This window comes from Miscanthus floridulus, chromosome 14 (assembly GCF_019320115.1).
Source record: "Miscanthus floridulus cultivar M001 chromosome 14, ASM1932011v1, whole genome shotgun sequence".
Classification (NCBI taxonomy): domain Eukaryota; kingdom Viridiplantae; phylum Streptophyta; class Magnoliopsida; order Poales; family Poaceae; genus Miscanthus; species Miscanthus floridulus.
The window spans coordinates 46,859,213-46,872,159 of NC_089593.1; the positions used below are offsets into that span (position 1 = coordinate 46,859,213).

The following is a 12,947-nucleotide window of genomic DNA, read 5'->3' on the forward strand; positions in this document are numbered from 1 at the left end:
AATGGTTAGTAACAAAGTTGTATTTAACTTCTTCATCTATCTTGTGTCAAAATTTCAGGGCAATAGGCCAAAGGTTTAGGAGTTATAGTTGTTTAAAGTTTGTCTCCCGAAATGCTTGTTCTCTGTAATTTCTGGACAAAACTGGAAAGATTGCCTATTTTGGTTAGGATAGATTTTGAATTAGCTTTTGGTGATTAAATAAGAGTTGTAGAAAATTTTATAAGATTTCCATAAAGTCTAAGATCATGGAATTTGGATAAGTAGAACTATAGTTATGATGTAAACTTGTAGCTGCTATGTGTAGCTCTGAAATTGTCTTGTGCAGAATATCAGAAATGAATAGAGAAGAGATATGCACCAACTCAATAAATAAGGAGTTAGCATTGTTATAATTGTGTAACTTAACATCATTATCGCAGCATGTGCATTCCCCTATCACATCATCTATGATCCTTATGCATTCATGGGACTTACTTATCCATATGCATTCAATAGGTGCAACCGAGGAGATCACATTGGTGGAACTTGACATCGATCCATAGGAGGAGAACAAAGAGGTGCATCACCAGCCTGCAACGTTCAAGAAAGGCAAGCCCCAGAGTATTATAAGTTTCCCTACTTTATTAATGTCGCCTCAAGTTATTCATCTGATGCATTACGTGATAGGAGTTGTTTGGAAATACTTGCTGCATATTACCTTTCCTTGTCAAAAAATATCTACCATGAATCCAATTTAAGTTTAGGAGCGCTTATTATGCTTAGCTATGCTTAGACCGGTAGAAGTCGGGTGATTTCCTGTCGCCTATGAGCTATTGGTGATAACTTGATCACGGTTGGCTATATTGTGCTATCGTGGAACATAACCTGATGTGTTGAATAATTGGAGACCAGGCAGAGTCTTATGTTATGGTAATCATAGTGATTTCGTCTATGTTGTTTAAGGACTGGTCATTGGAGGTCATCTTGTCATGTTGAATGCATGCCTCTCACATAGTTGTCCAGATAAGTCGTTCCGACCACGAAGCCGAGTAGCTCAACTCAGGCTCGGGACACGAGCAATTAAAGTGCACAACCTGGAGGAAGTAAGGATGTGAGGAGAGCCAATGGCATAAGCCCAAGGGAGGGTTAGAGTCCCGAGCCTCCTGGCAGATTGGTTGTATCTTTGAGGGTGCGGCGCTGGTCTTACCTACGATTGTACTTGAGTTGTTCCAAAGGTGACCTGATGCAACCCCAATGGGGGAAGTATGGGTGTGTGTTAGGAATAATTCCTCAGCTCGGTAGAAATGGATTCGAATCGCTGTCTCTCCTGGATAGTGAGAACTTGACAAGAGTACGCTTCATCATAGTAATTGATGGAAGTGTTGGTTATAAGATTTTGCAAGAACTCAACTAGATATGGTTATTATTGTGATGACTTAATGGTACACACATGTCTGGCATAGTATTGTTGCTAATGTAGTATGAGACATGATTAATAATTGGTGATTCATAGTTTGAAAGACATTGGATAACTTATGCTTTTATGCAAATAAAGTCTACCAGCTCTACTAATGAAGCCTTTCATACTCCTTGGTGTCTTAGTATTTTAGTTGGACGGGTAAGTCTAGCTGAGTACCTTCTTATACTTAGGGTTTTATTCCTATTGTTATAGATAATGTTATGTACCACGACTACTACAAGAACTACTTTGCTCCTGAAGTGGATGAGGAATAGGACCATGGGCATGGTCATTCTGTATATCATCTCACCCTTGTGCTTTTGGTTGGAGATGACTATGAAACTAGCTTTGTATTAAACTATGTGTGATGTTGATGTTAAACTACTTCGCTTCCGCTACTTTAAACTTGGTTTGTAATAACTATGGGAACTCCGATGTATGTGAGATATTTGTGAACTATGATGTAACATGTGACTAGTTATGTTGAATCATGTACGATCTTGGTTTGTATATTGGTTGAATCGAGATCCTTCATGATACTCGACGGACTATCGAATTTATATGGGCTCAAGTGTGATGGTTTAACTACCTTGGTGGTTGCTATTGTACTTGTTCTCTTTTAAATTGGATGGTTCTATGACAGCTTAGTTGCTTAGCAACGGTAGAAGTCGAGCTTGAGAAGGGAACTCATCCTCGCACGTGTAGGATGCTACACTTGGATAATTGATTACTAAAAACAATGAGGGTACAACTTGACTTACTTTACTAATCTAGCTAAGGAATAATATCTCTAAGGGTTATAAATTTGGACACTGTAATAGAACCGACCAATTTATAAGAGCACAAGTACAAAAGCAATCACCGGAGTGATCAAACCATCATACTTGAACCCATATAAACCCAGTAGTCAACTAAAACCACGAGGGATTTCAAACCAACTTGCATACAACCAAGATCATAGTAATTCAACATAACAAGCCACATGTTACATCCATTGCACAAGTAGTTCACGAGTACCTTATACATCAGAGTTCACATAGTTATTACAAAATGAGTTCACAAATAGCGGAAACAAAGTAGTTTGAGACACTCACATACACTTAGTTCAAATACGAGCCAGTTCCATAGTCATATCCAGCAAAAGCAACAAGATAAGATAACATAGAAGATCATGCTCATGATCTAGTCTTTATTCCCCGTAGGGTGGAGACAATACTTGCAGTAGCCGTTATAGAGCATGTCATCTGCAATAAGAAAGAATAAACCCTGAGTACGAGAATGTACTCAGCTAGACTTACCCGTCATAAACCAGAAATAAATGACACCAAGGAGTATGCAAGGCTTTATCAGTGGATCTTGCTGGACAACCTTTTTGCATAAAAGCTTGAGTAACCATTAGCATTATTCACCTGTACTAGCAGTGACTTTTAGCCATTTCCTACCATCTATATTAGCACCTTTACTAATCAATCATTTGATTTAGTTGCAAACAATAATAACCATATCAGGTATTTTATGGCTCATCATCATTCTCATCATCATTATCATCATCATTTAACCATATCTTTATATTTAGTGAATCTACGTTGCCGCTGCTCAAGTCAAGTTCTCACTATCCGAGAGAGACGACGATTTGAATCGATTCCTATCCAGCTAGAGGGGTATTCCTAACACAAACCCTGCTTCCTCCGTCAGGGTCGTAAACAAGTCACCTTTGGTACAACTCAGGAGAAAAATAAAAGAAAGGACACGGGTCCGGGCTGCTCTGCATTCTCAGAGAACCACTCTGCCAGGAAAGTGCAGGATTTTAAGCACCTGACTCCCCTTGGTCTTACGCCAATGGCTCTCCGCACATCCTTACTACCTCCAAAATGGATCCAACTCCCACGGTTCCTGCCCTGAGTTGAGCTACTTGGCTTCATGGTCGGAACGAGTTATCCGGCCAGCTAAGTATTAGGCTACGTTCAACATGACATGAGGACGTACAGTGAATCAGGTCCTTAAATGACACAGACGGGATAGATTCACACCTAAGACCTCCATGCCTTATTGCTGCACTACCGTCATCCTGTCCGGTCTCCATTCATTATTAACACATGGTTCTTTTCCCACGATAGCAAATATAGCCAACCGTGACCAGAGCTCATCCTACATCTCACAGGTGATAGGAAATCACCCGACTTCTACCGGTCTATGCATAGCTAAGCATCATTTGATCCTACACTTAATTAGGATTCATAGGATTTTATCTGGACAAGGTAAGGATATAATGCAACAATTAGTTCCAACCAATTCCTGTACTTAATGCACCATCAACAATAAAAGATACTCAAGATATTTGTAAAAACATGGGAGACTTCAGATGCTCCGGGGCTTGCCTGAGATCCGACACAAGTCAGTTCATTTAGCTTGCATCGTCTTGGTGACATCTCCGATCCTAGCACTTGCTTAGTCCTTCCATCTTCGGGATAGATCTACCAAACCCAATCTTTAAGTTCGGCTCCACATCACATCCTTCACGTGGTTCATCTAGCGTACCTAAATGAGATGCAAGATGCATGTGTATGAATGTGATAAATGATAACACAAGATGCATCACATAAGCATTCAAGATAAACACAAGATTATGCAAGACATAGACACCAATAGCTATTTAACTAACATCCCACAACTAACTATAGAGAGCAAGCACATCAAGCATGGCACAAGTTTAACAAGGTCACAAGTATCATAACTTGACCATCAACAAGGGCATAAGCCACACTTAGCAACACATGGAGTAAACAACCACAACTAGCATATGTCTATTTCTAGACTGGAAACAACAGCTTCATCATTGGATCATAACTATTGCTATATTTCAATAGTGTTGAGGTAAATTAAGAGCTAATCTCTGTTTCAATTTATAGATCATTTTGACTTTTCTATATACATCACTTTATATCTCGGTATATCGTATATCTAGGTCCTATATGCCTATAAAACATAGCTGCATGTAATTAATAAATATAAATATCGCTATGGTGGTAAGAGCATAAGAGTTTCCAAAACCCACTCAATCTAGATTTTTAATAAGATTGGAAAAACTACTTTCAATAACTTTCTATCTTAACTTTCAATCTTTCCGCACTTGGAAAAAATAATCCGCCGAATATCCGCGTGCCTATCGATCTACCAATCTAGAGGTGGAAGAACATTGAAAGAATAAAGAGCAGGATAGAGCTCATTGAAAGAATAAAGAGCAGGATAGAGCTGCTAATGCAAATGAACAAGACAAAGAAAATATAGATGAGGTGGTTTATAAATAGTTGGGGAGTCCTAATGCGAAATTATCTTCTATATTTTAGAACAAGATTTTAAAAACAGTTGCAGACCCAACAAATAAGCTTAGCCACCTGAAAAACTCATTGATTAGTATTGAAGATGCTCTAATTTACCAAACTACCATCACAGCTGAGCTAGGCTTCAAGACCAGTGGATGGATAGCCGGCCTGCCGCAGTCCGCACCTTTACGCCTGCACGAGTCCACCAGGCCCCCGAGCTGCCCACCCACGGGATCCCTACCTCCGCCCGCCATCCCCCTCTCTCTGCCCCTCCCGAGTTGGATCGTTCGCGGAATTGGCGGAGGGGCAGCCGGATATGTCGTCGTCAGTTGGGGGCGGCAGCGCGGGCGGCGGAGGAGCGGACATCGCCAGCCTGCTGGAGAAGGCCAAGGAGCTGGACCAGCTGAAGAAGGACCAGGACGACATCGTTGTCGAGATCAACAAGATTCACAAGAAGGTCCTCGCATGTAAGCTACTCTCGAGCTGCTGTTAACCGCCGCCCCGGGTTCTTGTTCCGCCTCTCAGCGCTGACTTATTCGTTCGTTGTTTGATCTGCTACCTGGATTCGTAGGCTAATTTCCCAATGAGTTTGGTAGCTCCATTGTCAGTTTAGGGCGGTCGAGTAGGAATTCTAGCTCGTGCTGTGCTTAATTACATTACTTTTGCCGGAATGTCCACTGGAAAAGCTTGTTAGGGAATGTTGTTGGAGTGTATGCACCTATGTGTGTAGCTCCTGGATTGCGTGTTGATTGAAGAACTCGTAGGTTTGTGCATTGGCGTAAGGGTGGTTTTCCTCACTCCAGGACGCTGTAAAGGGTCTTTTGTCTTTCAGTATTAGACATCCATTTTATTTTTTTGTACTTTTGTTGATTCGAAAGCCATTCGGCTTGCTTGTGAGCCATGTGGCAAAACATAAATGCAAATAGAACCAAATTAATGTGCCATGTAGGCGAAAATAAAGATGATGTTAGTTTTTTTTTGACATGTGTGATAGAACCAAATTAAAGTGCCATGTAGAGATACTGAATCAACTCCCTCATTATCCTTGGAGCCTGGACTTTATGGGCACACAGCAACAAGTGCGTTTTTGATGGCGCAGCCCCAAATATTGCAGGCAGCACTGGCTGTAGCTGAAGATGAGGGAAAGGTATGGTCGTTGGCAGGGGCTCGAGGTTTATCCCTCCTAGCTGCCATTGCTCCGGGTGGTTAGCGCCCTGTCTTATGGTCGATTGGTCGTCTGTAGTTTCTTTTGCAGGCACGAGTATTCCTAAGGGCAGCAGCAGAGAGTGTGTGTGTGTGTGTTTTTGAGTTTTTGTGTTGTATGGGCATTTGTCCCTTTTTCATCTTCTTAACATAATGATGCGCAGCTATCCTGCGTTTTCGAGAAATTATTTTTGGGAGGGTGGTGGATTAGGAATCTTTAGAATATTCCATTTTATGTTAATTGAATTAGGCAAGTACATATAGGGGCTGTTTGGTTCGCAGCGTGGCCTGGGGGTGCTCGCTCAGGCAAGTCCATCTGACCACCAGGCGCTCAAAATCAACGGCCTGGGGAGCTGCCTGGCCCGGGCACCTGCGCCAGGGTCAGAACCAAACAGCCCCATACTGTCTTAGTTGATGCTCGCTCACCTTGACCTTTGACCTCATCGTAGAAAACACTACAACTGTAGTTAACCATCAGCCAGGCGACGAATCAAACACACACTGAAAGAGATGCTTCTTATGTATGAAGGGGGTGTGATATTATATGTTTCAAACCTGCCTGTTTTCTGTTATGCTACTTTTTTCCTTTTATACTTTCCTCCAGATTAAGCAATCAGAACCTGCTTATTATGCCACACAATCTGCTATTTTTCACTACTGATTACTTGTAGTGGTTCATTGAAAAAACAAAAGAGTACTTATAGTGGTTGCATGTGCGTGATGACCGAGGTACGCAGGTGTTCTATGTGAAGTGTTATATGTCAAAAACTTGTGCTGATGGGAATTGTTATTTTGTTTGAACTGGCCACCTTGACATGTAGTTCTATGATTACGTTGATGGAAAATAAATTCTTTTACCCTTTTCTGAAAAATAAAATTAGGTATCCATTTAAGAAGGAACAGACTTGTGTGTTTCCAGTTGCTTGTTGACTTAAGGAGGTCAAGCCACACATAACTTTTTTGCTGCCTCTGTACATTATTTCTTAGGATAGGTTGCGGTTGAATTGGTGACATGTGTGCTGTGGTGTGGCGAAAGGTGCTGTGGGAGAGGTCTGGTTATTGTTTCAGTTTGAACTTATCTGCTTATTAGGGATGCAAGAATTGAAGATTTCTAATTGCCAAATATTGATCTATTGTTTTGAGAAAGCTTCTAATTTGGTATGATGCCTTGATCTATTATTAAATTTTAAGAAGTCTAATAATTTTGTTGTAAACAGAATAGTTTTGTTGTAAACAGAATATATAGTGATTCTCTTTGTTTACTTGATCCTGTAGTTTTCAAGATTATGTTGGTATGTAAGTTGTAAAATTCACATTGGTCCCGCATAGCATAACTGATCGTCTACGAGTGGCATAATCGAAGAAGGCTAAGACAGGCAAATTGTCCCGTTGCCCTTATAACCAACAATGGAAACCTAGGCGCAACCGAACCCAGCATTTAGAACGTAGTATTCATTTATTCTCATCTAAATAACCTGCTATTGAAAGCCATCTCCCTTAGAGTTTCCAAAGCTTTGCCCATTGGATCTACCCTAGATTTCCAATTGAGTTCTGGTTTACGTTCCCAGGGTAAGGAGAATTGGAGATGCCGCTTGCAGAGGGAGGGGGATTGGGGGTTCTGTGGGAGAAGCTCAACAATCTGGATCAGTTGTGGTCTTGTGGAAAGTGCAGGTGGTTATGATCGCCAAGATCAACATCATGCACAGGGAGATCTGTTGCTGTAAATGAGTTCTGAACCCTAAACCTAACCTTCCATACTTACATTCTGTTTTGCCGGACAATGAGAACTCGACCAGAATTGGAGCACAATAGAAAATCGCCAATTTGGTTTCTTTTCCTATAGGTCTGTTTAGATACTTGTATTAAGATTGCCTAAGCATTGTGTTATTTTTGCAGAAAATAATTGGAATGGCTTAAGCCCTTAGGCTACTGCCTATGTTATTTATATATTCTGTTATGTCTAGGGCCTAGGGGGTGGAGGACCAGGACTCCTTAGGTGGTAGTCATGGTCTGTTTCAGGCCGAGGTTTGACACCCCTGCACCCTATGGTGGAAGAGAAGGATTAGGCAGGAGAGAGGGAGAGGTAGGAGAAGACTTTCATTTCTTGCTCCCCACTGAGTACATCAGCTTGGTTTACAAGGACACCAGCCAATACAAGCAAGTACTAGTCAGGGGCTAGTTCCCCTCTATTAGACCCAATACCTTCCTGGCCTCTATTGCTAATAAGCTAGCTACTTGCCTTTCTCGCCTCTACGCTGATATGGCTTTCCCCACATAACATATTGGGCACAATTGGTACATATCTTGACCCCAAATAGGACTTTGGTACATGACCACGTAGGACTATAGGTCCACTTGGGGTATGATATAAGTTGTACTAGGTCCTGCTGTCACTGAGTCGTTCGCTTATGAAGATGGCTGACAATCAGCGAGTCCAAGCACAATCGAAGCCTTGGTAAGGCAAGTCATTGCGACTTGATTCATGTAGTGCGGCTTAGGCGATGTCAATTGGCTATACGTCTTGGTGGTGGACTAATCCATATGCCAAGTGCTAATATTATGTATTATGTACCTGGGAGGTGTCCTTCCTTCTAGGGGCCTAGAGCAGCCGCCCCTTTGCCCCTATGCCTCACCACCATCATCTTCCTAACAATAGTGATGACACAAATGCTTTGACTCGAATTGTTACCACTGATTTGCTGTAGACACGATCGAGGTAACTGATCATGATGATCTAGTAGTTGTCTTCGATGTAGTCATGGTTGATGTAGCCGCTCATTGCCGAAAAAAATTTGAGATATATTGTAGATAGTAGTTCATAGAAAAGGCATCTTGCATATGTCAGAGGATACCATCGGGGGCATCTTGCATATGTTAGAGGACATCATAGTCTTGCATATGTTAGAGGATGCTGAGCAATATTGTAGATAGAGCTGTAGTTCGTAGAAGAGACATCTTGCTTATGTCAGAGGATGCCATTGGTAGCGTTTGGCATATCTGATTTGGAGTGTCTTGCATATGCCAGAGGACATCATTCTTGCAAATGTGCAGTGTGTTACATATATGGATGAAAACGGATCGGATACGAACAGATATCACTGATATTACATTTGTTTTCATATTTCTGTCCGGATTCGGATTCAAATACGGATATTGTCAACCATGCCGGATAGGATACGATTGGATATAGACATCATAAATATGCAATTTGATTATTCGGATACGGATACGGTATCGGATGTTGAATATCCGGACTCGGACACGGACAGATTTGAACCCCTCTAAACGGATTCGGTCTCGAATACGGTTGGAAAATATCCGTACCGTTTTCAACCCTGGTTACATAAATCAAGGACACATCAGTCTTGCATATGTTAGAGGAAATTGTGTTGATGCAGTCATGCTATTGTAATCTTGTAGACGACGTAGTCCTACTGTCGTATTGTAGACATTGTTAGGGGATATCTATCTTGTGGACAACGTGGAGGTGGTGTGTTGATGAAGACCACACTGACAAAGATCATCGGTGATGAGTGCTGACATATGTGTTGCTGATGTAATCGTAGAGCTGATGGTGGTGGATGAAGTAGCGGTACTTGTAGAGAGATATGATTGTGCCCATGCATGCGTACATGAGCATAGATCTATGTGCCTGGTCTGTTTGATCTTAGTTCTAAATGACGTCCATGCATGTAGGTACGCAAGCGCTTGATGTACACATGCTTTACAATCTTGGAGCATGTCGATGAGCTAACTGTTATATTGGATGATGGTGTGGAAGCTGGAGCAGTGCCATGCTTTGGCATGGCCCATGTAGTGGAAGCAGCTGGTCTTGTAGGTTGCGACAATGGCGTATAGGGGCTCGAGGAGGTAGTTTGTGAGGACATGATCCAACACCATGGCACTCTCGAACTGACAAACACATCGCGCAACGGTGCACCAACAAAGCTGATGTTCTCATGGAGGTTGGCTTAACCAGTGGTTGCCGACATTAGCATGGACACCACATGAGGACAGTCGGATGAAGATGAGGTTGTTGCTGTCGTCCACTTTTGCTGAGATCCTCTTTAGTAGGCGCACCGTCGGAACTGGGTAACGTGTTGTTGTTCTTGTCTTTGGCCACCACAAAGAGAAATAAGGTTAGGGTTTTAATCTAATAGCATGGGAATTTCGAAATTGAGAAAACCTAATCTAATCTATGGATCAATGATGTTGGTTCGTGGCTCTAGATACTTTGTAAAAGATAATAGGAAGTTTGGAACGACTTAAGCCCTTAGGTTGCTCCCTATGATTATTATATAGTCGGCATAGTTGATACATGTCTTGACTACAAATAGGACTTTGGTATATGACCGAGTAGGACTCAAGTCCACTTGGATTACGATACTTGTACTAGGTTTAAACCTATTACATCTCTAGGATTCTGTCTTTATCTCTATAGTTTGTACACAACTTCAGATATCTCTAGCCAAACATATCTATACTCATAACAATCTTTATTAGAGATGGTTGTTTGATATTTCTGTTTTGGTGGAATCTCAATGAAATGGTGGTATTTATCTGAGCTTGTTGAGTTCAAGATTTGCTACTTTGTGATGGTCAGATATGTCAATAGTCAGAATACCATCTATTTGGTCGTCCTGGTGGCATGGTGGATTTGGAAGCATAGAAATTGTTGTCTTTGAGGGATCTCATCCCAATTTTAGTTCCATCATGCAGGATATTAGAGATGAGGCCAAGTTGTGGTGTATGGCGGGTGCCAAAGGGCTCCGTAGCTTATGGCCATGACTGTTTTGTTGGTCCTTGGTGTTACTTAATTTTTGGGGTTTTTTTTTTGTGTTTTCTTCTGCTGTACTGGTCATGCCCTTCTAAGGGGTTATTTGAGTCACCTAGACACCTTATTCTTCTTCATATAATGATACACAGCACTCCTGCGTGTTTGAGAAAAAAATGTGAAACATTATTCCCATAGTTAAAATGATTTATTACTTTTGGTTCAGTTAATAGTTGTGATGTAAACCTTTCGGTTGCTAACACCATTGTGTTGGTTGGACTAGTAGTGAACACTGAGAAATGACATTTACATTACAAATATTTGAGAAAACATTTACGTTCGAAATAAATATGGAATACCACAATCAACGACAACAACAACAACAACAACAAAGCCTTTAAGTCTCAAACAAGTTGGGGTAGGCTAGAGTTGAAACCCAGCAGAAGCAATCAAGGTTCAGGCACGTGAATAGCTGTTTTCCAAGCACTCCTATCTAAGGCTAAGTCTTTGGGTATATTCCATCCTTTCAAGTCTCCTTTTATTGCCTCTGCCCAAGTCAATTTCGGTCTTTCGCTGCCTCTCTTCACGTTACTATCCTGGCTTAGGATTCCACTACGCACCGGTGCCTCTGGAGGTCTCTGTTGGACATGTCCAAACCATCTTAACCGATGTTGGACAAGCTTTTCTTCAATTGGTGCTACCCCTAATCTATCACGTATATCATCGTTGCGAACTCAATCCCTTCTTGTATGACCGCAAATCCAACGCAACATACGCATTTTCGCGATACTTATCTGTTGAACATGTCGTCTTTTCGTAGGCCAACATTCTGCACCATACAACATAGCAGGTCTAATCGCCATCCTATAAAACTTGCCTTTTAACTTCTGTGGTACCTTTTTGTCACATATGACACCAGATGCTTGGCACCACCTCATCCACCCTACTTTGATTCTATGGCTAATATCTTCATCAATATCACCGTCTATCTGTAGCATTGATCCTAAATAACGAAAGGTATCCTTCCTAGACACTACTTGACGTTCCAAACTAATATATTCCTCCTCTCGAGTAGTAGTGCCGAAGTCACATCTTATATACTCAGTTTTAGTTCTACTGAGTCTAAAACCTTTGGACTCCAAAGTCTCCCACCATAACTCCAGTTTCTGATTCACTCATATCCAGCTTTCATCAACTAGCACTACATCGTCCGTGAAAATCATACACCAAGGGATGTCCTCTTGTATGTCCCTTGTGACCTCATCCATCACTAAGGCAAACAGATAAGGGCTCAAAGCTGATCCTTGATGTAGTCCTATCCTAATCGGGAAGTCATCCGTGTCTCCATCACTTGTTCGAACATTAGTCACAACATTGTTGTACATGTCCTTAATGAGTCCGACGTACTTCGTTGGGACTTTATGTTTGTTCAAAGCCCACCACATAACATTCCTTGGTATTTTATTATAAGCTTTCTCCAAGTCAATAAAAACCATGTGTAGGTTCTTCTTCTTCTCCCTATACCGCTTCTTAACTTGTCTTATTAAGAAAATAGCTTCCATGGTTGACCTTTCGGGCATAAAACCAAGTTGGTTCATAGAGACCCGCGTTATTGCTCTCAAGCGATGCTCGATAACTCTCTCCCATAGCTTCATAGTATGGCTCATCAACTTAATTCCCCGGTAATTAGTACAACTTTGAATATCCCCTTTATTCTTGTAGATCGGTACCAATATACTTCTTCTCCACTCGTCAGGCATCTTGTTCGATCGAAAAATATGGTTGAACAGCTTGGTTAGCCATACTATAGCTATGTCCCCGAGGCATCTCCGCACCTCGATTGGGATACCATCCGGTCCCATCGCCTTACCTCCTTTTATCCTTTTCAACGTCTCTCTGACCTCAGATTCTTGGATTCTCCACACAAAGCGTCCATTGGTGTCATCAAAAGAGTCATCCAACTGAAAGGTTGTGTCCGTATTCTCACCATTGAACAATTTGTCAAAATACTCTTGCCATCAATGTCGGATCTCATCCTCCTTCACTAAGAGATGTTCCATTTCATCCTTAATACACTTAACTTGGTTAAAGTCCCTTGTCTTTCTCTCACGAACCCTAGCCATCCTATAAATGTCCTTCTCTCATTCCTTCGTACTCAAATGTTGGTAAAGATCCTCGTACGCTCTATCCTTTGCCACACTTACAGCTC

The 12,947-nt window shown here is 41.6% G+C and overlaps 1 protein-coding gene across 8 annotated transcripts in view; it reads left to right on the top strand.

The window, feature by feature from the left end:
- Nucleotides 1-4,913: 4,913 nt before the first annotated feature.
- The window catches only part of LOC136502607 (SAGA-associated factor 29 homolog A-like), a 30,218-nt gene continuing 22,184 nt past the window's right edge, over nt 4,914-12,947 (top strand). For 4 of the 8 annotated variants that reach the window (XM_066497853.1, XM_066497860.1, XM_066497855.1 and 1 more), the window contains exon 1: nt 4,915-5,228. In XM_066497853.1, the coding sequence (XP_066353950.1) occupies nt 5,078-5,228 (151 nt within the window). In that variant the 5' untranslated portion in view covers nt 4,915-5,077. Of the gene's footprint in view, nt 5,229-12,947 lie in introns of all 8 variants that reach the window. The other 4 variants (XM_066497856.1, XM_066497858.1, XM_066497857.1 and 1 more) reach the window with 2 other exon arrangements.